This window comes from Cornus florida, unplaced genomic scaffold, assembly GCF_030987335.1.
Source record: "Cornus florida cultivar Cherokee Brave unplaced genomic scaffold, ASM3098733v1 CherokeeBrave_3.0.0_Hap2_Chr07, whole genome shotgun sequence".
NCBI classification, from domain to species: domain Eukaryota; kingdom Viridiplantae; phylum Streptophyta; class Magnoliopsida; order Cornales; family Cornaceae; genus Cornus; species Cornus florida.
Genome location: NW_026775577.1, coordinates 9,479,618 through 9,504,423, shown reverse-complemented (window position 1 = coordinate 9,504,423; position 24,806 = coordinate 9,479,618). Strand labels below are relative to the sequence as shown.

Sequence of the window (24,806 nt, the reverse complement as noted above, 5' to 3'; positions counted from 1 at the left end):
TTCTCTGATGTACGTACATTGTGCCCAACAAGGCAAAATTTGAATTTCCTTGTGATTTGGCTTCTGAAAGAATATCTGCAAATGGGAATTTTATGATAGAAATATAGATTATTAAAAATGTCAGATTAGTGTTCTTTTACATTACTTAAGCAAAATGTCAAGTTAGTGTTCTTAAGCAAAATCGTTTTTTTAAAAAAATATTTTCAATATTTTTCAAAAATAGATTTCCTCTTCTGCCAGTTGCAAGTGATTTTAGGACTTTTTACTTTAACAGTCACGACCGCAACCTGGTTTTTTTCTCCTCTCTTGTAATTCAGGATGTCAAAGCAAGACTCAAATACTTAAGTGTTGTCGATGTAGAAACTTGGAAAACAAATTCTAAGCTCACGGACTTGACTGTCACGGTACATTAATTACATCTAATTACGTTGTCGTTGTCTTATGTACACTGTACATGCACACATTTTCAAGATATAAAGTGTTTAGACAATGCACAAGCGCATATATTTAACTAGATATAGGCCAGTTATTGTTTTGTAAACAAATTGGCCAAATTTTGACTAGATATATTTTTTTAGTTTCTAATTGATCATGAAGTACTTTTAACTTAAAATATTATTATATTATATTGGCAAAACTGTTAATACTACGGCCACCTCTTATATTGAATCCTGGCTCCGCCCCTGTGCCCAGGCAGGTGATCATGAAGTACTTTTGACTTAAAATATTATTATATTATATTGGTAAAACTGTTAATACTACGGCCACCTCTTACATTGAATCCTGGCTCCGCCCGGTGCCCGGGCAGGAAGAAACTCTTAACAAACCACCTATTTTTCATATAGGTCAATGCTAAATGTGAGTTTGAAGGTTTTCCTAACCCAATTTTCACGGAACACATTTAAGTAGGATGCCATAAGAAATGGTAGCATTAAGGTCTGATGGTTGATGATATTAAATATTCATGTTCCACCAAAGAAGAAGAATAATTACACAAGGAGCAGTGTCATAAGTAGAATTTCTTGTATTACATGATTCAGTGCACTTACTGCCACAGCCCAAAATTTCAGCATATGGTTGAGATTCAATAGTATTTTTATCCTAACAAGCTTGATAATGGATGGCATGGGGTAATAAATATGATGATCGAACTTAAATATCTTGCAACATTATGGCAAAAGCTGCCCCATACCTTCATGAACTTTGGGTGGATGCTGGTTTACTTCTTCAGCTGGCAACCACAGATTTTATAAAGCACCACAAACAGCAGCAAACAGAAGAAATACGAAACCAACTGCCAACAGGATCTCACATTTACCACAAATTTCTCTTGCAGCCTACAGAAGCAGGCGATGGAGCAAAGGAGGCTTTTGACTTGTCAAAAGACTAGATCACGCACATGATTCAGAACTCCATTGAGAGGCATCCAACTGGTCCCATAGTACTAACGTCTGCAGAAAGTCCATTAAAATGAATTCATGCAAGAGATGCAGATTGTTGAAATTCAAGCATTAGGACAAATCAGTCTACTAGGTGATCAGACATCCCATTGAGGAAAACAATTCAGCTGTCTATCATGACATGTAAAAAAAAATGTTGTGTTTTTCAGAGGTTCATTTATGACATAAAAAACACTGATTATTTACGGTTTGAGATTTCAAATGTCATGAGCACAAAATGAAGAAACATTGCAATTCCATGAGATGTCCAAATGCAATTTTAAGGAAAAACACTTGGAAAAAGAAAAATATATAAAAAGAAGCACTAGCAATATCAGGGCAAATATAACCACCGGTCATTGGCCCAAGTGGTATAATCTCTCCTCTCCAAAAGGGAGGTGAGGGGTTCAAGCCCCATAGTCGGCATTTATGGGGATGAGTGAGTATTTTACCTGGCCAATAAAAAATAATATATTAGGGTTATATGCATCTGCAATCAGATTTGCCTTTGGCTTAATAGGGATTACATCCCAACAAAAGAAGATTTTCGGTTAATTTGATGTTGTAATTCATTTAACTCCATTTTTGTATACTCTTGTTCCTAAAAGTAAGGATAATTTTTAACAAGACGATCAGCTTTCAATGGGTGAATATTTCCATTCACAATCTTTGAAGACCGCATATAAGAAGTTCATGGCCATACATACATTTAAGAACTCGGTGTCCTCGAGGCCATGTGTACCAGTAAATACATGAGATAAATGCAGCTCACGGACGGAGAGATGAAATGAGAAACAGAACCATAAGTGACAGCCAACTGAAATCAAAGACAGTGAAGTATATCATGGGATGGACAAATTGACAACCTCCGAAGCTCAGATTATATATACCCACAAACATGTATATAAGTGACATTATCGAAGAAAACTTACTTTTTTAAACAAAAGACTGATCCAGGAACCCACTCAACTGGCATAAATCATTTAATCTGGCCTCAAACATAAATACCCTAAAAAAAAAAACAAAAAAACAAAAAAAAAAACTGACATTATAGATCCAAAATTGCTATGAGGAACTAACAACTAGTCAACTAACTGTTCTAAATGGAATGACTGCAATTATGGGATGCTTTAAAACTGGCCAAAACAATGTTATTATTGCCCTTAACATATCTAAAGAAGTAAGAGAAAAAGTGTTGTAAGGTAACTGTCTGTCAGGCAGAAATACAGGAGAAGTCGAAACAAGCAGCATCAACAATAAGAACTGGACTCACCAATCCAAAGAGGTAGCCACCAAGAACTTTCAGGAAATCGCATATGCAAATATACTTCCTGCAAAACAGGACAGACATTATCAAATAAATTAAAGAAATAGAAGAATTCTAACAAGTACAGTTAATAATTATTTATTTATTTTTCTTTGTGAAGTAAGGCTCGTGCACCCACTATTATTTCAATGGGGACTTGAACCCACAACCTCCCATGTGGAAGTAACAGGAGATACTAATTGATCTAAGGACTAGTTTGGTGTGGTGGAATGAATTGGAATGGAATGAGAATGGACGTGGAAATGGAATGAGAATGGAATGGAATGGTCATTCCTTTTGTTGGAAGATGGAATAATTTTGATGGAATGGCCATTCTCCAAGAATAGTGGGTAATGATGATTCCAACTTTAAAATTGGCACCAAACATGAGAATGGAAAAAAACCCATTCCATTCCACTTTCTTTTATTTCATTCCACCACACCAAACTAGCCCTAAATGATCAAGCCTTGATGATACATGATGTTACTACGAAAATTTTCAGAAGTGCAGTTAGAGGTCCCAAATAAATCGCAGAATACTAATCCTCTGTAGAACAAACAAGAAAGAAGAAAAATACAGTTTCTTTATATTGCAAGGAACAAAACATAGAAATATAAATAATTAATTTTAAGAACATATTCACGTAACAAAATCAAATTGTTCATCGATTTTATTTGTTAAAAAGAAAAGTTAATGCTTCATTTCCCATGGAAAATTTAGTATATTACAAGATTGGGTGTCTAATTTGGAAAATCTTATGGCAGTAAACACTTACACTAGTATCGGTGACAAGCTTTTCTCATTCAAACAACAAAATATATTTAAAGATAAAGAACCCACGGCATACCATGTCCAAGAATCAATATTGCATTTCCAGCAAAAGGAATAATATCTTGAATCTTTTCACTGCTAAATATCGCTTGAGTAACTAGCAAACAAATCAGAACTAGTTAAAATCCATATTGAAGCAAAACTGTTGAGTATTCAATAATTAGAAGCATAGCATTAATCACAGGAATTCACAAGATATGAGAATGTTCGCTGAATCAAGTTTTCCCAATATAAGAGAACTTCATTCATGCATATATAATTGAGGTTTATAGAGGTTCTAGCTCGAAGCACCCTCAAAAGGTCTGAATTCTGAATCAAGTGAAAGTATTTGCTGGTTTTATCCAGAGAGCCAAAATAACATTTGCAACTACAGGAATAATATCTCAGACCTTTTCAGAGGCAAATATTTCTGGAATAATAACTAGCAGAGGAATGAGAAAAAATTTGGATTGCCAAAAAAAGCAAAAAATGTCAACAATTCATACAAAGTGAACTACACAATGAAATCAAGAGATTGCAAAACGAGAATGGGAACTTTATTCAAGTGCGTATAACTCAGGTTTTAAACCTCAAGGAAACCAGATGAAGGCAAAATCAACTGAAAATATTTTGCAGGTTTGTCTAAAATTTCTTTTTTTGCCAGAAGAATATTTTCTTAAGATAATTTCAAAAGCAAATACCGCATAAATAAATCGCAGAAAAAAGTTTCTGAAGTGATACAACTTTATAAATGACACACAAATGCTCCAACTTAAATCCAATGTCATAGAGTATGAACCAAGAAAAAGAATTTGCTGCCTCTGTCCAAATGTAGATGAAAAAAGGATGACAAAAAGAATTTAACCAAATAAATTTGCAGTTGTAGAAACCTGAAAATTGCATTGGCTTTTCCTCACTGTTTTCTTTATCACTCTCATTAACAGAAGTATCCGGGTCAGATAATGTCATCATGTGTACAGAATGATGTCCATTCGATAACCAAATTGTTTCTGTTCCTGCAAAATGAGCAAAAGTGCTTTTTAGCTTTAGAGGTATATAATGACTCATTATCTCATGATTTTTCCTGAAGCAAAGGTGAAATAGCAAAAAGTTTAATAAATTGACTTGAGGCAAGAGCCTTTTTAACAAGCCACCACTTAACTAGATTTTCATGGAAATCTAAGAGAAATTCAGTTTCAGGTGTGTAAGCACATTCCAACATGAATGTACCCGTGAAGATCTAGAGAAATATATCAGTCAAAGGAGCATACTTGTTGAAGTATCAGGAAGAACAGCCAGTTTTTGAACTTCCATGGCGGAAGTTAAACAATTCATGTGACAAGGAATTTCTGGACCAAGGACAGGACTGGACAGGCACAGAAGGTGTAAACCTCCCAGTGAGTCCAAGATCATAAATTTAGTCGCAGATAAGGCATCAATTGAAATTGCCTTTGCTGAATTCAGTGGTTTTGTTGATTGGAAGTTTTCAACCTCCTTGCTCTTAAATGCCACAAAACACACACCTCCTCCTTTACAGTCTTGTCTCAGTTTCATAGACCTTGGCTTTACTGCAAGTTACAATGTACTATCAGCTGCTGTAAGCAACAGCAAAATGAATTACTACAGAAATGTGATCACTAATGAAGACTGGAAGCAACATCTGATTCAATATAGAAATAGGTACTCAGATCATGCGAACAAGAAAAATTTCCTACGTATCAAATCTTTTATGTGGGCGATAAAAGAATAATCAACAAACCATCAGCCAAGAAGGGAATAAAATGGGATGAGAACTCAAGAAGAAATGATGGACAGGACATCATTGAGGATATCATTTAGTAGTCTACCACCTAGAGGTATCTTCTATGATTTTTACCAAAAGATGATACTCTATTAAATGAATGATCTGTTTCGCAATCATAAAAAATATGTAACAATAATTTGCCATAGCAAACATCATATAAATAACAGTAAATGAAAACAAACAACATACAGGGCATGGAAAATTAATCACCAGAACATACTATCGGATCTAAAGCCAGTTATTATAATTAGCTAAGGCGGCTGCAAGCATGTAACTACTTGACAGGTTTACACTTGACAGCTACAGAAGCTACTGGATGGGCACTAACCATTCAAACCTTAGTGATCTGATGCTCCCGGAAATTTATCTTAACAATTGAATAGGCAAGTTGGTCAAATCCTTCAATAACTCACTCCCCTGCTCCCCCTCTGAACCCTCTGCATCCATCCAATTCTTTATTGTCCTAGACAATGTAATGACCAGTGGGAGTTGATGGGATTGTAGGAAGTGTGAGACAGCAACTCCAAATCAAGGCATGGAAAGTTGGAAAAACACCTATATATTTGTCTATAGAATTTTTATACGAATTCCAGAGAACTTTCTTATAAAATATAAAAATAAAAATAAAAAAAACCTTTTTTTTCTGATAAGGATGTAGGTCGAAGAATCTTGCAGAATTAAAATGGCTAATATAAGTAACAATTCTCATGTATTGTTTAAAGAAAAAAGAGAGTTATATTTTCTTCCACACATATTCTTGAAGTGAACAAGAGGTACAATCTCTTAGATGTCCAATAATGCAACTTATTGACAGGGAAACTTGTACTGCATGTCAGAGAATCAAGGTCGCCTCAGCTCCATTTTTACAAAAGCCTAATAGTAACCAGAAGTACTTAAAAATTACCAAATGGTGGTGAGGGAGATTTCTTGAGTTCCAAAATGGAACATCATTGCAGTAACACTTGTTGTTCAAGTTCAAAGGTTTCTGCTTATAAAGAGTGGTGAATGTGAATTCAAATTAAGAGAAAAGCTATCTAGAGGTCCGCCCTTATATGCTTAAAACTCACACCAGCTAATCAATGGGACCAAAGGTCAACACTACCACCCAATATATCAACAAGCATCTTAAAGTTAGGTTACATGCCAGGTCAATAATTGAGAGGAATGATGGATCAACTTTATGAAACAAAGAGACCTAATGTTAAGCTACATTTAAATATGACTACCAAAGGACTAGGAGCGAAAATCAACTAGTGTCATGATCTACACCATCTACCCGCAAATAAAAATGCATAAGCAATCCCCTAATTTTCCACATTTCTGATGACAAGCATGTCAGAATTAACTCATTATTAGATGATAGATTGCATACAGAAAAAAATCTTGTACAAGGCTGTTGTCCTGAAGAAGGGGCAAAGTTAAAGATATTCGTGATCTTTTATTTAATGTGGAAAATAGAGAGTTAGAATGACTTCTTTTATGTTCTTTTATTTATTTATTCAGTTCCTCAACAACAGTGTTACAGATTTAGAATCATATTACAGAAATAGGGGGAAAACTAAAAAGCTAATACAACAACAGAACTGCCACAACACCAATATTTCTTGTTCACACTCCTCACTGGAAATTTTTTTTATACAATTGAACATAAAAAACTAAGCTAGAATTATATTCCTTGCCGTCATACATGAGCCTTCTATTTATTGAGCTCCAATCATTTGGGCCATTCCTAACATCTAGATGTGTCTCTTCTTCTTTTTTTCCCCCTCACAATCCACCAAAACCATCCCTCTAGCACCTCATCTCTGTAATCATTGCACACTGGATATTCTCCCAAAGAAAAATACATTGAAACGACAGCACTTGCCTAGCTACTTCAAAAAAAAAAAAAAATTAGCCTAGTTGAAGAAGCAACTTTCCTTGGATTCTAACCTCAAGAAAAATAAAATTCAAACTAGACCACCCAACAATCTCATGGTTCTACAACTCAAAATGGACATTTAAGAGGTGAATTAGGATGCCAACTGGTCAACTCACCTTGGGCACCATTTTATGTGTGAGTGACAACAAATTTTCCCCTTTTGATTACATAGGTAATCTTGGATCTACATATTCTATTTCTTACTGAATTCGTTTCAAGTAACTTATTATAAACGATGAGTACCTTTTCACCCATAATATATGGCGTCCCAAGTTAATTGATGTTGTTGGCCCTAAAAATAAATTAGAAAGCCTCCTTAGACCACCTCCTTTCTTTTGTATCCAATTAACAAGGTTAAACTTCAAACTGTAAGTCTCACGAATAAAGCTATAGAGACAATGACACAAGGCATCATTTAACCACTCAAGAGAACTAGAGGCCCCTCACAAATAATTAACCCAACCTTCTGGCAACAAAGCGCAAAACAACATACAGCCCTTATAGTCTATCTCCACACAAGCCATTTGATCCCACATGCCACAAAGTAAGAGCAACCATGTGTGGAAGGGAGTCAAATCAGAAGTTGAATTTGTGTATCCTTTCTTTGAGTTTTTTTATGGCAGAGTGGAAAGGGGGATGTTTGGAGGTGGAAACCTATGATAGTTTGAATTTCTGGATCCTTTCTTTGAGTTTTCTATGGCAGAGTGGGGGATTCCTATGATAGGTTGAATTTGCGGATCCTTTCTTTGAGTTTTCTAAGGCAGAGTGGAAGGGGGATGTGTGAAGGTGGAATTCTATGATAGCGGATGGTTCGGTGTGACATTAATCTTAAGGATATATGCGGCAAAGATAGACTTAGGTTCCACTAGAAAGGTGTTTACCAAAATTCCATTCTTCATCTCGAGTGCCACTTTGAACTTTTGAGTAATTAATTCAAGACCCAAGGATGCTCCTCACAGAGTGATGCATGTGTTGAAAGACAGTGAATACTAACCATCTCCTTCTCAGTTGTGATTGCTCATTATAGGTAGTACATTTGTTTAGTATTTTGGTTCCATTGGATGATACCTAAGTCCAAAAAGGAATTGTTTGTTGGTTGTATTAAAGTTGTATCACATTGCAGGAGTTTCAACCGTAAAGTTTGAGCATAAACCCCTAACTTACATAATCTCTACATGTCAAGTATTGTATTACCAAGAATGTCAACAATGCAGACAAAGAAAGTATATATACAAGAAGTAACACATACTTACCACGATCGCCATGTTTGTCGATCTTCCCTTCCGGGTAACCATTTGAAGAATTCTCTACTATCCCTTCACCACCAACCCTATAACTGGATCTAATCACCGAATTACTAGACAAATCATCACTATCATTCATTTTTTGAATTACCCCATTCGGCAAACTAGACCTTTGACCCACAATTCTATCATTGTTCACTCTACTGTTCAAATTCTTCTGTTTCCTAACCCGCCCTTTCACAAGGGGTCTCAGAGGGAAAACCCTAACCCCATTTTCCTCCCCCAATATCAAAAACCCAAACGAAACACTGATTGCCGACACAGGCTTACAACAATCAATCACAGCACACTTCATCAGCTTCACAGTCACCCCATCATCGTCCTCATCCCCCGCCATCTTCACCGCGAAAACCCAAATCTTACAATTCGACACCGAATACATGGCGAAAACGTTTATCGAACCAACCAGCTGAATCGAAACCCCGTGATTGACATCAAAAACAACCCCTACCTTCCTACTATCGAACCTAAGCCCGCTCTGATTGCAAACAACCTGCGCTTTTACAAAAGATCGGGACTTGCGGAGGATCCAGAAGCGGAGGTGGACAGCGGCGCCGGCGCGGTGAGGCGAGGCGACGAGGAAAAGGACCCGAGGGGTGGAATTAGGGTTAGGGTTTTGGAGGCGGAGGAAGGTGGCGGAGGAGGAGGGAGAGGGGATGAAGGTTTGGGGAAAGTCAAGAGTTGGGGAGTGGGAGGGGAGAGAGAAAGGGGAAAAAGAAGGGTAGAGAGAGAAAGAGGAATCGGAGTGCATGAGGGCTAGAGAGAGAGAGTGGGGTTCATAGAGGAGAGAGGAGATGTGTGGGGAGGAGAGAGAAAGAGAAGGAGGGGATTTGGGGAGGTCGAGTTTGGCAGCTTGAACAACAACCATTAGAACGGAGGTACATAAGAGGACAATCAAAAGTCAACACCTTCTTCTTTGCCTCCTGCTACACAGCTAGAGAAGGCATTGATTTGGATGAGGAAGAAGAAGAAGAAAAAGAAATAGGATTGACATGTCCTTTGGATGGTACTGTGAAAGACCAAACACAATACCAATCCTACTGGAACTTGGAAGTCCAAACTTACCTTAACGGCTTTTCCTGTCTGTTTTTTTCTTTTTTTTCTTTTTTTCGCCAATAAATAAATAAATATATATATATATATATAATTACATTTACATTTACATTTTTTTTCAAAAATAACACGAATGTGTTAATATGACAATGGGTTGCCCGTGATTCCAATCTGGAAAATTAGTCAGATGGAGTAGATAATTTTCTTGTTAAATGAAACAAGTAAAAACCCCTCCTCAAGCCGTTCTTGCATTTGTTATTGCACACAGACTTTTTCTATGTATACATTTAAACTTTGGTTTACAAGAAGTTGAATAATCAGTTTATTTAACTCTTACTATAAGCTTTATAAAAATGTAAAAAAAAAAAAAAATTGTATCATATTTATTCCTTATTGTTATTTGTTGTTTGTAACTGTTCGATTGGTTTATCGAAATAAATCATCTCCATAAGCTCACTCATGAGGATTGTGTAGAGCATAACATAAAACCGAAAATAAAAGCGTATTTCATTGGATCTAATTGATATTTTTCCAATCTCGAATAAATAAACCACCAAAAAATAATTATTATACTTTTGTATTATTATTAATACAACATATGGATAAAATAGTATTTTTTAAAAAAGTTTTTATGGGTATTTTTGAATTTTAAATAAATTTTGAACATAGCGTTTGCAGACAAAAGTGTCATATTTTATGACCGATGAAGTCAATGTTACTCATACTAGAATTAAAGATAGAAGGGAGATTAGTGTTATATTTGAAATTAAATAAGAGGTCTCTATTATTTAGATAATTTATAAAGGAGATAAATTTATTTATTCAAAATATATATATATATATATATTTACTTAGTGTATGTGGAAGAACAGGACTGCATGTTTCCCCCTTAATTTATGAGGTATTCTAATTTTTAAGAGACGTGTGAAGACCACTACTATATGTATATGTATATATGTGTGTATAATTATTGGGGTCATTCAAAGAAATTTGTGTACGTGAGACTAGAATTGCATGCTTCAGTGATGTGTTGAACAAGGCTATAATTTGAAACATTTTTTTACTTTTTACTGATGAAGGAGGTTAATTACGAGATATTAAATAATGATGGAAATATTTTGGCAAATTTTGTTAATGATAGTATAAATAAATCAATAATTATTGTCTCAAAAAAAAATGGAAACATTAGGGCTGAAATAATATGACTTCTTTAATTCAATGCTATTGCGCGAGACGTGTAATTCAAAATAGATGCGTAAGATTGACCAGGTCAATAAATCTTAATTAAGATGATCAATCTTCCAAATTAAATTCTAACATTTAATTGTGTGTATTTTACAAGAGTATATGTAGCTTTCCCAAAAATAATTATTTGTTTTCGATAGTAGTTATCATAGAATTAGAATAGAAAATAATTTTAAATTTTTTAAATTAAATAATTCACTCATTTGAAAAAGAGAAAAAAGTAGGTAAAAAATCAAGAAACTTTTTATTTTTCTTTACAGATAGAAGAAATAAAAAAATGTTCTTCATTGTCGTGCTTTGTAGCATACCACGTGGTTGCACGTGATGATTATTAAATAAAATGGGAATCCCAAACCACCTACTACGATTGCTGGAGAGAGACAATGCCATCAGGGTGCTCTTCTAAAAGTTGCACATGTTCTATTCTTAATTTTCATATTTAAAGTAGGAAAAGTTGCACATGCATGATGTATCATATCATGGTACATGACTAATTGAATATCGACCGAAAGTCCCAATTCGAACAATAGATTATTTGTCTCTTAAGTTGATGGACTTGTTTGGTGAAAGGCCCACCACCTCTTGTAATTATTCTATATTTATATCAGTTGTTTAATTTTTTTTTAAAAAATAAAAATTAAAAAAAAAATAAAGAAAGAAAGAAAGAAAAGAAGAAGGGTCTATCAATCTTATAGGTCATAGCAAATGATTTTGTATGAGAGTCGAGTCCTAATTCTTGCTTTTCAAATGGGTTAATGGTTCAAGTTTTAGTGAAGGTATAGATGTGTAAGTATTAACTAAGAAAAAAAAAATTTTAATTTTCACTTTTAGGTCTTGGATCATATTTAGTATCCTTGTAATTCAATATATATTCTAAAAATTGTAAATAATAAAGAGAGAGTGAGAACTAAAGTTTGGAACTCCTGCAATCTCCTTTTTTTACCGTTAAATATTTCTTTAGTTCTTCATCGTGAAGTAGGCTCATGGACAAAATTAAGAATTTGATTCAACAGGGGCACATTAACAGACGATAAAACAAAAAAAAAAAAAAAAAAAAAAAAAATTGGTAAAAAAAAAAGAAGGGGGCAGACTTTGAAAGAAAAAAAAATAGGATTTTATTGAAGTTTGAAGGGAAATAAAAGAAAAATAAAAATAAAAAAAAAAAAAGAAGGAAAAGACAAAGAAGGGAAAAAAAGAATTAGAAGGATTGTTTTTTGCTCTTAATTCGCAAATACTTTATTTGATACCTGGTGGACAAACGTATTTATAGGATGAAAAAATTGGGTTTTGATTTTGGATTATTATTATTATTATTATTATATATTTTTCACAATAAAGCTTCATTCGATTGATCCTGAAACTGGATTTTCCTTGTCTTATTAGTCACAGAAACACTGAATTGGCTACAAGGAAAATAAACTCCAACAAGAAACCCAACTAAATATGACAACCAAACAACCAACCACTAAGACAGTGACAGCATATAAACACATTGGCAGATATTGTTTATAATTGCTTAATGTGTGTGTGGGGTCCCTAAATATTAATAATTTAATATCATGACATTATATATAAGGAAAATGATAAGGGTGTCGAAAATAACTCTAGAAAAAAGATCTAAAATTTATTATCCGTAGAGAGTAAAAAAGTCATCACGTGTTTAGCTCACCCCAAAAATAAATTGAAAAAAAAAATTTTGTTTGAGAAGAATACGAGGACGAAGGTAATGGAGCCATGAACACTGTGAAAATGATCGGAAGAAGGTGAATATATATACAAATAGAAATATATATATATATATATACACACACATATAATTACATATATGTTGGTATTAAATCATAAATATTTAAAAAAAAATTTTTACAAATTACTCAATTGATTTAGGTATTACTCAATAATTTAATTTTAAAAATTACATAATTGTATTCGCACAACAACATTTTCAGATGTGATGGAATAATGATACATCCATGTGGCCAATAAAAAAATAATAGTAATAAAGATAAGGTCTATCTAAGTGGGGACAGTGCCTTTTGAGTTTTGATCTGTAATCCAAGTGAAAATTCCCCCAACGCAAATCGAACCCTAGGCATTCAAGTGACTTAAAAAAGCTAGCTTTAAAGATCACTGAACAAAAGTGTAATGTTAATTTTTTTATTTTTTAAAAAAAATACTTTAATGCTCCTGTTGACACGTATTATCATTTTTATTTATGAGTTAATATATAATTAGTTTTTTTTTTTTTTTTTTTTTTTTTTTGAAAGATTAAGCAACTGACATTAATAAAATATAATTACTTGTGGACCTTTGGCTAGACAGTCCATTGCTGGGACCAAAGAAGCCCAAAAAAAGGCAAACAAGGGACAAGCTCATTATTATTTACAAAATCACATAACCGCAATTGATGGCTTGATTAATCGTTAATGGTAGTTATTTGTGCAATATTCTGGTGAAGAACTCTGTAAGAAGAGCGTCGACGGCAACTGGGCTTAGTTTGGTAGACGTGATGGTGGAGGACAACAAGACGGAGAGGGATTCCAGTCACTTAAAATACATCTCGGGCAATCTTTGAGGAATCCCAACTTTAGGATTAAGGTGATTGTAAAGCAAATTCTAACACGAGCAGCTCTGCGACCATTCTTTCTGATGAAAGACCCGGTCAGTTCGTTCTTCCCAAAAAAAAAAAAAAAAAAAAAAAAAGAAAAGAAAGGTGGTTGAAGTTCAACCTTCTGCTTCCAGAGAGAAGAGACTCGCCCACCCTGTAGTAGTTCATATTTAAGAAAAATGCAACATTTTCAGTATGTCATGTCAAAATACGAACTTTCAACCACCAAAATATGAAGCATAAGGTCATGCTTGGCATACATTTTGTTTTTGGCGTTTTTATTTTTGGACTGTTACAGTATTAATTTTGACAACAAAAACATATTTGGTGTGACTTTATTTTATTTTACACAATGCTAAAACACTTCGTGAACAGTGACCCAAAACTAAAACACCAAAAAAATATTTTTTTTTCTTATTTTAACAACTGTTTATGGTCCAAAACCATAACAGTAATCATAAACACAGTTTCTATTTTAACAAAACATCATTCCTAATGCTTTTGATTTTTTTTTCAAAACAATTCTACGACCAAAATATAATTTTTATTAAAACGTTGAAAACAAAACTAATATCAAACGAGTCCCAAGTCAAACCAAAAAAAAAAAAACGAATGTGTGAGGTGAAGAGTGTTTTCCACTGTTGAGTTGTTGTACAACATTATTTATTCATGCAATGAAAATCCCTACAAAATACATGAGGAGTGAGTGGACTCCAACTAAAATTCCACTATCCACCACTAGGTCCACTACAATTCATAACCTTTCTCAACAACATGACGTAAATAAAACCCCAAAAAAACAAAACAAAAAGCAATACAAATACAATAAAGTAGAGTTAGTCGTACATCTCTATCATCATGATTGAACATTATTCAATCAGTGAAATTGGGAATGGTGGACCCAGGCTCGCAAGCCTTGGCTTCCGGCGACGGCACCACCTCGGGCGACGGCGCAACCGGCGTGCCCAGCAACTCAACCGGCAGGTCCGGTATACCCTTCAAGTAGAAAGTGTAGAACAACTTGAAGGGGAAAATAATCTGCTGCAGCTTAACCTGACCGGTCACACCCTCAAAGATTCCTGATCCACCAGTCACAGCCAGAAACGTGTCCTCGTAGGTCAAGTACGCACCCTGCACCGCTATGTGACCGTAGTCCCCAAAGTAAAAACTGTATATCGCCTCGTACCGGTCACCTTTCTTCCCCGGTTCGTTCTTGATCAAAATGCATAGACCCGCCGTTATTCCCAACCGCTTCGTCAGGTCTCCGGTATACAACTGTGAAGCAATAATTAATTACACTTCAGTGCTGTTTGAAAATTAAGCACTGATTTTTTTATTTTTTATTTTTATTTTAAGCGTTACTGATATCTAATGCTTACCATTTTCATTACATACTAGTAAAGTTTAATATATATATATATATATATATATATTTTAAATAAGTAAAGTTTAATATTGATCCATTCAGAATTAAGACTACTAGTATCAATATTACTAGGTCAAAATTTTATAACAAAATTTATTTACAGCAGTCCAAATGTAATACTGATTTTTTTAATTTTTTTTAAAAATTTTTTTTTGACACCGAAGTAACGCTATCATGAACTCAACTTCATCGGTTGTCATTAGCATTTTATTAATTTATCGAAATGATGTATAAATAGTAAAGATTAAAAGGTAAATTATAAAATAAGTGGAACATTTTCATTTTTCTTTCTGATAACATTTTTTTTTTTTTTTTTCTATTAACAAATTATAGCGTTTTCGATTAATTTGCACATTGTGTTTTTTTTTTTTGTGTCTAAATATGCTAATGTAAAGGAGAGAACTGTCATGGGTAACCTCGGTCACCTCATGACAGCATTGCTGTATTTATATCTTGGACCAAACAATCGCACGTGGGGTTAACCTCTGTTTGTTTCTCGGGAAAAAAAATTCCAAAAAAAAAAATGAAACTTTGACCCGTTGTTTGGTTGCTGAATGAAAATGTTAAAGTCCACATTTTTTGTTGAGCAGTTCTAATCAAATGTCAAAAGTAAATGAAGTCAAGTAATTGTACAAGAGTTGGTTCAATTATTTTCTTGGCAACCAAACGCAAGGTGAAGGGAAGGATTTTCGAGAGAAATAGAAGATTCCAAGAAAAAATCATTTTACATTGAAACAGAACACACCAGAAGATGAAGAGGGCTTACTTTGTTGCTAAAAGGGACAAGATCGCCGAGGCAATTGACAGATTTCTGGCTCAATCGGAGATAAGCTGGGCTTCCACGGTCTCTCTCATTCATCTCATACACAAACAGTTCTTGAACTTTAGCTGATCACAGGAAATAAAAATAAATGAAAACAGAGTCACTATATATACATGATCTACCGTAGTGAGTGTGTGTGTGTATATATATATATATTTGTTGAAGATTTGGGTGTTTGAAAGTGAAATACTTACTGGGTCTTGGAGAGTCTGATGGGTTGCTCTGGCTCTTGCAAGTGAATGATCGTCTGGTGGTGGTGGTGGTGGTGGTGGTGAGGCTGAGGTTTTGGGAGAGAAAGGGGTTGGAGAGCTTGAAGTGTAGGAGTTTTTGGGCAGGTGGAGTGGCGGTGGGTGAGAGCTTGGCGGCGGAAGAGAAGGTTCTGAGAGCAGCAGAGGTTGAAGAAGCAGCAGCCATGATCTGAGGAGAGAGAGAGAGAGAGAGAGAGAGTAGAGAGAGAAAGCAGTAACAAGTTTAGGAATGGGTCTGATGAGGATTTCTGCCGTGTGTGTGTATATATATACACATATATGTAGTGTGAGTGCAATGGACGGTGTTGGGAGATTTTAATGAAGGGAATGGTCAGATTAGGCCTATAATTTGGTCCAATTTGAAAAGTTTGATGAAAAATACGAAAAGCATGCTGTTGTGTGGCACGTGGTTTTTGGAATGCGGGAAATATAGGCTCGTTTCTGGACCGGCCAAGTCTTGTGGGCTGGTGGTGTGGGACTAGTCGGTGCACGTATCAGGCTATCAATGTTTGTCAATGAAAATTGGATTTTAAAAAAATGTTTTAATTCCAACAACCTTCGGTAAATCATTATTTGCAAATAAAAAATTATTATTTAGTTATTTTTGGTCCAAAAAAAATATTATTATTTGCATCAAGCTACAAGTCAAGTAATGATAATAGGTGAAGTGGTAAGATCCATACCCCCTTGCTTAGTCTTTTTCTGAGTGAATTTGTGCCATTAGGTGGTTTTATTATTGGCGCACCATTTGGACATGCATTAATTTTTGACGTTGTTCTTGGGATTGCAATTGCCATTGTGATAAAAAAAATTTAAAATTAAATTCAGTTTGTTCATAAATATAACTTTTTGTAAATATTTTTTACTTTTATTTGTTTGTGAAGTGTTTTAACTACATATTGACCCGAAGAGACTACTGTCATAACTCTCACTACGGTTAGAGTTTCTGTGTGTAGTTGGTACCATTGAAAAGCTACTTAAAGCTCTTGAATATGGACTCAAGAATAACTATCATATTCATATATACAAATGATGAGTAATATTGATTATTGCAGAGTAAGTATTTTTTTTTTTTTTTGAATGGTTCTACTTTATAATTTTATTATTGCAAATAGGAAATAATGGTTTATTTTGTATTTTAAGTGACAGCAAATAGTTTATATATATATATATATATATATATATATTAGAATGGAAAACTAAAACATCAAATCTGTTGTAGCTAACAAAACATGGTTATTCAGCTCCTGAGAGCGGAACTCTCTCGGGTCTAAGTCCCGCCAATGGAAATATTTTACTATTTTTATTTTCAGATGTTATTAAGTAGCTAATGATTTCTAGTTAAAAAAGAAATAAGGTCAAAATAGTGAAGAAAAACGAACCAAAGTTGGATTTGATGTTGAAAACTTAAGGTACATTGGGTACCTTTCTGATTGATCACCAATGGTGTAAATGCCTTGATCTGCAGCTGCACTGTGGAGAATGTGATCTAAATATGAAGACAAATCAAGATGAAACAATATTGGTATATGATTCAAAGCAGGTCAATTAAAATTTTGAATTATTTCTTTTTGTGTTACATATGTGATGATCATGTGACAAATCTTAGGATGTTTGACTTCTTAACCTATTGTTATTGCTTAATCAACGCCCTGGTTGTTGTTATGTCAATCTCTTAGGCCATAGCAATGGCTAGCTTGTGATATCAGGTTTTTTTATTTATTTTTGTTTTCTTGTTCTCCCCCGTGACTGATGAAGCTTGAAACTAGCTACATTTTCAGAAAATGTTTATGCAGTTGTTGTACTATTCGTGGTCGGTTGAGGAGCTGTGTTGAAAATTGTATGCATTCGACTCATTTATTGGCGCGTTTAAGAGAGATGGTGATCGAATTCTGAGAATTCCTCTCTTCGGGAGGGAAGTTTACTGTTAAAATCTGCATCTGTTGAGAGGAGATAAACAAATTAAAGAAGAAGGTGACTGTAGTCACAGTGAATTTAGCCCTAATGGAGTCAGAGTTAGAATACTTGAGCTCACAAGAAAGCTCTTTTTTGCCAATCTTTTGTTGATGCTATCACAAGCTGTGTGGAGGCAGAGGCGGAGTCAGTAGTATACATTTTTCATTTTTGTGTGCGCGAAAGCTCTTTTTTCTTTGTCCGAGAAAGTTCAAATAAAAGCGTACACACCTATAATATTGTCTTTAGGACTCGGACACTCAATGATTAAGAGAGATCATATTATGTTGACACTGTGTACATCTTTTAGGATAATATTCTATTACAAAAATGGTATGAAAGGCAAGTTCTGTTGGAATTGATTTTGGTGATTGAAGGTTTGTATCTTGGCAGACATGGTATGGATGGCTAATGCCCTGTTCTTGGACATATAGAGAGAGGAAAGCAAAATTTTTCCCTCTTGTAACATTCTAAGCTCTCGTCTCTTGAGATTGGGCGGTTGGCGTGACATCAGATTAAAAAATGAGTTTGGTTATGATACAAACTGGGACGATCGAGCAGGATGATTCGCAATCCGACCATGTTAGTGTTAGTAAAATATATACTTTATGTGACTTTTAAGATATAACAACTCTTATACTAATATGATATAAGATAATTAATAATATACTAAGAAATGATTAATTAAATATGCAAATATATATTTAATTAAATATACAAAATAAATTAATAAATAATAAATAAAAAACCTGGACCGAGGTTAGTATTAGATACTATGTCCTTAGGATAGATTCGCCCCGCTATAGTGCTAACGGACTCAGTGGCGTCTATCTCTCAGGATACAACGGTCTACATCCACCAGTAGCAGCACTACAAAATCGTGGATACGGCGAACCTCCTCCGTGTAATACTCTCCCTAACTCAAAAATGCATCTATACTATTTAAATAATGAATTGGGTGCAATCCGAACCAAATGGCTCGGACCAAATTTAATATGGCTCAATGAAATTGGTTTTGGGCCTAAGTGGCTCAGACCACTTGACCATGGCTTGAACCCACATCCACTTGGGTTGGGTTCATCTTGAGAGAGGGAGAGAATAAATTTAATTGAATGATAAATTATGGTAGCCAGTGGGGTATTTATAGACTTAGAGATGCCTTTTGGTGTATGGGTATGTCTGTTTGGGATACCTCTTGGAGTATGGGTGTATCTGTTTAGAAAAAACGCATCCTTTCATAGTTTGGTCACCTTCAACCGATTCTTAACTGTCAACAACGTTATGGTCTTTCAACGTCTGTAACCTAAAACTCACAAATATGATTATGATTCAATGTGACTTCTCAATCATGCTACCCTTACTTTCTAACCCATCCTTAACCACGTTGAATCACGTGTCAAGATTCGTTGTAATTTGGAAATTTTGTATTACAGAAACATTCTGCATCAATAACCATATTCATGGTTATTATTATTGCAAAAGATATGGTGGCACCACTCTAGTTACAGACTCTTTGATAAACAACTTCCATTCACACCAAATTTCTAACAATCCCCCACATGAATGGAAATTGGCTCCTAAAATGCAAATGATAATGTAAACACTAGAGAGAGTATAGTCGGAAAGTTACTGCATCAGGATAGGTGGCTTTTGGCTTTGAACCTTCCCTAGTGTATTGCTATCGGATTTACTGGCTAACCAGTGAACGCGATGTCTTAAACTGTTCAGCCGTTTGTGTAAACCAAGACAATAACAAACTCACAGTACCTTTCCTCACAAAGTTGGTTCTCATTGTTGTGTTCATTTTGGCCCTGAACAACTCCTGGTATTCAATGAGTGCTCCAGAAAACTTAGCCTTTATAGTTCTCATAGAAGCGGACCCACTTCACACTCATATAGGTGACTTCTTATTAAGAGTATCCTACCATACCCCACTTGAATTTTCAAGGTATAAGAGTCATTAAAAGCGTAGCTTATCCTAATCCTCACTGTAGGTAGCACTGTCTCATCATAGAAATGGGCAGAAGATTTATATCTTCCCAGTGCTTCTGGTGAGTCACTCAGAATTTCTGTTGTCCCTTTGAACCTAGATCTTGAAATCTCCAGTCAACTAGGTTGGGTTTCCATTAAGGTGACTCGTTAGCTTTCAGCTTTTAATCCCATTCCTCTCGATGATCTATACAATTGCTCTCTAGTACAACCCTCAACTTTATATGTGGCCACAAGGTTGTGTTTAGAAATATTACACTCTGCAGAGATTTCTCCAGGTGAGAGCTACTATATACTTTATGCCCTAAAATTATTTTCTTTAATGGCACAAGTGTAGACTTACTTTGAAATGTCCTCTAGGTGAAGTCTATTGACTTTCCTATTTGATTTATTCAAAGTTTCTAACTTTGAGTTATATTAAGAACATACAACTACACCTTTAATATAAAAGACATATCCACTCTTGGATTTGAAATCTTTAATATCCCATATCCAGATTGCATCACTGTTACAACTCCAATGTAGTTAGATACCTCGATCTAAGTAATCTTAGATTTAGGGTGTATCTCAACTACCCAATTTATTCTTTTTCAGTGATCCGATCCTGGATTGAAAATGTGTAATTAAACACAGTTATTAAGATGCCTTGCAATCTTAACCAATGATAAACTTTGACTAGTATTTATATTTAAGATTTACATCTACAAAAGTTAGCTAAGTTTTTGTTATCATAACTAGTATTATCTCAATCTCACTCTATTGAGAATATACTATGTTATCAGATGTTAAATCTTTCATATCAAATATACTAATTAGTATATCATTAATTTTTGTAAGGCATACAATGACTTATACATCACATTTATGTCATTGTCTTGGTACCAGCTTTAATCCACTTAAGGACTTATAAGTTTGCACACTTTCCTCTTCAACTAGATTAAATAACTCAGCTCTTCCGCTGGAAAAAAAAACTCTTCTAGTTGTTCCATAATATTTTTCTCATAGGAAACAACATGCATTATTCTTATAATACTATAAATGATTTTTGGTTCTATCCAAAATCTCTTAGGATTAAGAACCTTACATTTATAAGTATTTCTTATCTGGTGAGGTAACTCATAGAAAATTTCATTTATGGACAATATCCCCCCACAACTTTGGGATAATCCTGAAATTTTATATATGATATATTTCTTATGGTTTTCCAACTCTTGAAATACCAAATATTAAATATTTCACCTCATCTACCTTTCCAATGTTCTATATTCGCTTCTCAACTAGCATGCATAACAGTCTCTAGTGCATATGTATTCACTTTATCTCTAACTTGTTCTTATAATATGTCACAGACGTTATTATGAATTAATACTAGAGATATTAATTATAATGGGCTTTAATTAATATTTGCTTTTACATCTCTTGTATTTATGAATTGAGTTATTCATGTGTTAGGTTCATGTTAAGTCAGTCATCTTAACATGTCATAACATTTCATGTGTCACACATCACATAACTCAACCATTTAAGCAAATAACTCACTTATTGTTTAACCTTTGGATACATTACCACAAAGTGAGCACTCACTTCTCAACTATCATTACTAGTTAAAAATGAGTTTTTAAGTTCTCATTACTAGCTTAGATTAAGCACACTTATCTCATTAATTACTACTAATTTATAATGAGCACCCACTTCTATGCTATTACCACTAGCTTGAAGTTAAGTTTGCTCATTTATCAATTCTAGTAGCTCTTAACTTTAGTACACACTTAACTAAGTAGTTTATCTTGGTAATAGAGTAATTTGTTTTGAAAAATATTCTTCAAAAATTACTACTTTACAAGTAGTATTATTCACTCCTACATAAGCAGATATGATGTACAACTCAAACAGCTTATAGCTAAAATGACTACTCATCACCCTCGTGTTTTTTACTACCAAGTAGAGAGCAAGAACCAACTAACAGATTTTCATCTTCCTCTTAGGTTCTGTGCACCTCATTAATCATTTTAACTTATGGCTAAGCTAACTAGTTTGCAACTCAGTAACATTTTAGCTTTCAGCTAAATTGTACATTATAACTAAATAACTTGAATTAACTTGTCTCAGTGTACTTGCTTATTGTATCCATAACATTTTCCATTAAACACTCTAAAGTTATCGAAAAATCTTATCTTATTCAACCCATTCACAGCTATACGTGTCTTTAAACACTAGTATGGATTTTTTTCCCTCAACTATCGGGAGAATTGACATAGCTAGACTAGTTAATTTTTGTCTGTTGTATTAAATACACAAACCAGTCATAAACTCATCCAAAATTAATAATATCACACATTAAATCAACTATATTATAAAATTAAATTACTATGCACATTAAGTAATATTATAATCTCAATTAAAAGTAAGCACTTATATAAATAATATTGAACTCACATAAATAATATTATACCACATGATTAATTATATCACATAATTAATCTAAGAAACACTAATATTTAGGAGAAGACTTTGCTTTCTTAAAGCTTTGTGAATCATTCTCCAATAAACATGCTAGAAAATCAGGACCAAAAGATATAGACGTTCTAGCCCATAAGAAAATGATATGCACTGATGTTATGAGCATAACCTATCAAAGGTTTTATGTAACGATCCACTCCACCACATAGTAAGATATTGTCCGTTTTGGGATCGAGCCCGCACGATTTTGTTATTGGGTTTTATCCCAAAAGGCCTCATACCAATTGGAGATAACACCACTACATAAAATCACTTTACCTTTCCCTTACGTAGGTGGTGTGGGACTGTGCACCTATAACTTGCTCAGTGTGATAGCATGTCAATGCCTCTTGCACTCGCCCACGGCACACCCACCCATAAGGTTGCCACATTATAGGTTCCACTTTAACTTTCTTAGGAGTAAGAACTGCAAACTTAGTTAGACACTCCCATACTTCTAGAATTTATAGGAAGGCTTTTTGACCTTTTCATAATTCATATGATGTCACATTAGTTTCTTTTGAGGTATTTTATTGATAACATAATTTGCGGAAAGTAAAACTTCTCCTCACAAATTCTGAGTTAAACCAGAACTTGTCAACATAGCATTCATCATTTCTTCGTGAATGATACCATGTTCTGAATAAATATCAGCAAATGATGATTCGTATTCACGAACTCTATCGTTTCTTAACACCTTGTCAAGTTGATTCTCAACCTAATTTTTGTAATGTTTAAACATTTCTAAGGCTTTATCTTTGCTTCGTAACAGATATAGATAACATCATCTTCTGCAATCATTGATAAAAAGAATGAAATACCTTTTCTTATCTCTAGTTGGCACAAAGATAATCTAATATACTACATAATATTATATTACAAAATTAAAATAATTCAACTAATATTGAATTATATAAATAATTCAATAATTTACTAATATAACATGCTTCAATTTCACATAATATTGAATACATCATATTTAGCATATTATCATATAATAATGTATATAACATTATTTTATTATATCTCATTTATTAGTGTAATCTCTACTTGTTTATATCTTAAATAAAATCATATAATAAAACATACGCAATGAGTTTATCTGTCTTAAGATTGTTAGTAAAATATATACTTTATGTGACTTTTAAGATATAACAACCCTTATACTAATATGATATGAGATAATTAACAATATGCGAAGAAATGATTATTTAAATATGCAACTATATATTTAATTAAATATGCAAAATAAAGTAATAAATAATAAATAAAGAATCTAGACCGAGACTAGTATTGGATACTATGTCCTTAAGACAGATTCGCCCAGTTATGGTGCTAACAGACTCAGTGACGTCTATCTCCCAGGATACAACGGTCTACATCCACCAGTAGCAGCACTACAAACTCGTGGATACGATGAACCTCCTCCGTGTAATACTCTCTCTGACTCAAAAATGCATATATACTATTTAAATAATGAATTGGGTGCAATCCGAAGCAAATGGCTCGGACCAAATTTAATATGGCTCAATGAAATTGGTTTTGCGCCTAAGTGGCTCCAACCACTTGACCATGGCTTGAACCCACATCCACTTCGGTTGGGTTCATCTTGAGAGAGGGAGAGAATAAATTTAATTGAACGATAAATTATGGTAACCAGTGGGGTATTTATAGACTTAGAGATGCCTTTTGGTGTATGGGTATGTCTGTTTGGGATACCTCTTAGAGTATGGGTGTATTCGTTTGGAAAGAACGTATCCATTTATAGTTTGATCACCTTCAACCGATTCTTAACTGTCAATAACTTAACGTTCTTTCAACGTCTGTAACCCAAAACTTACAAATATGATTATGATTCAATTTGACTTCTCAATCATGCTACCCTTACTTTCCAACCCATTCTTAACCACGTTGAATCACGTGTCAAGGATTTGTTTTAATTTAGAAATTCTATATTACGAAACATTTTGCATCAAAAACCATATTCATGTGTTATTAATATGGCAAATTCTATATTACTAAACATTCTGCATCAATAACCATATTCATGTGTTATTAATATCGCAAAGGATAAGGTGGCACCACTCTAATTACAGATTCAACTTACATTGACACCAAATTTCTAACCGTCTGTTCTCCTGTTGTGGATGAAACTTTAATGCTCACAGGAGGAATGAAACTTATCATATACTACCAATGGGGATAACTCAAATGTGGCAGTGGAAGGAGACTGACAACAAGTTATGGATTTGAAGCCAACTGATCCTCTTGCTGGGGTAATATTTTTTGTGAGGCTATTGTTGTTGTTATGTGGTTGAAGGTAACTGGTTGGACTCAACCAAACTGCAATGGACCCCCCAGGTGTTGTAATTCAGTG

General features: G+C 34.1%; 2 protein-coding genes across 7 annotated transcripts; both read right to left on the bottom strand.

Annotated features, from left to right (window-relative positions):
* Positions 1-908: 908 nt before the first annotated feature.
* Positions 909-9,637, bottom strand: LOC132316076 (uncharacterized). 6 transcript variants are annotated; one of them, XR_009483910.1, is made up of 8 exons: positions 8,535-9,636; positions 4,828-5,124; positions 4,447-4,572; positions 3,594-3,674; positions 2,713-2,770; positions 2,372-2,448; positions 2,147-2,256; positions 909-1,451 (listed from the first exon to the last, which is right to left on the bottom strand). XR_009483910.1 is itself a non-coding variant. In XM_059814580.1 (6 exons), exons 1-5 carry the CDS (start codon positions 9,451-9,453, stop codon positions 2,742-2,744), a joined length of 1,452 nt encoding a protein of 483 aa, XP_059670563.1. In that variant the 5' UTR covers positions 9,454-9,636; the 3' UTR covers positions 909-1,451; positions 2,713-2,741. The 6 variants fall into 6 exon arrangements, 2 of the variants coding, with proteins under 2 accessions (XP_059670563.1, XP_059670565.1); XR_009483912.1 differs by lacking the exon at positions 3,594-3,674 and having other exon boundaries at positions 8,535-9,637; XR_009483913.1 differs by lacking the exon at positions 4,828-5,124 and having other exon boundaries at positions 8,535-9,637.
* Positions 9,638-14,122: 4,485 nt separating this feature from the next.
* LOC132316075 (allene oxide cyclase, chloroplastic-like) lies at positions 14,123-16,239 on the bottom strand. The gene is made up of 3 exons (XM_059814579.1): positions 15,935-16,239; positions 15,684-15,805; positions 14,123-14,766 (listed from the first exon to the last, which is right to left on the bottom strand). Exons 1-3 carry the CDS (start codon positions 16,152-16,154, stop codon positions 14,365-14,367), a joined length of 744 nt encoding a protein of 247 aa, XP_059670562.1. The 5' UTR covers positions 16,155-16,239; the 3' UTR covers positions 14,123-14,364.
* Between the last annotated feature and the right edge of the window lie 8,567 nt (positions 16,240-24,806).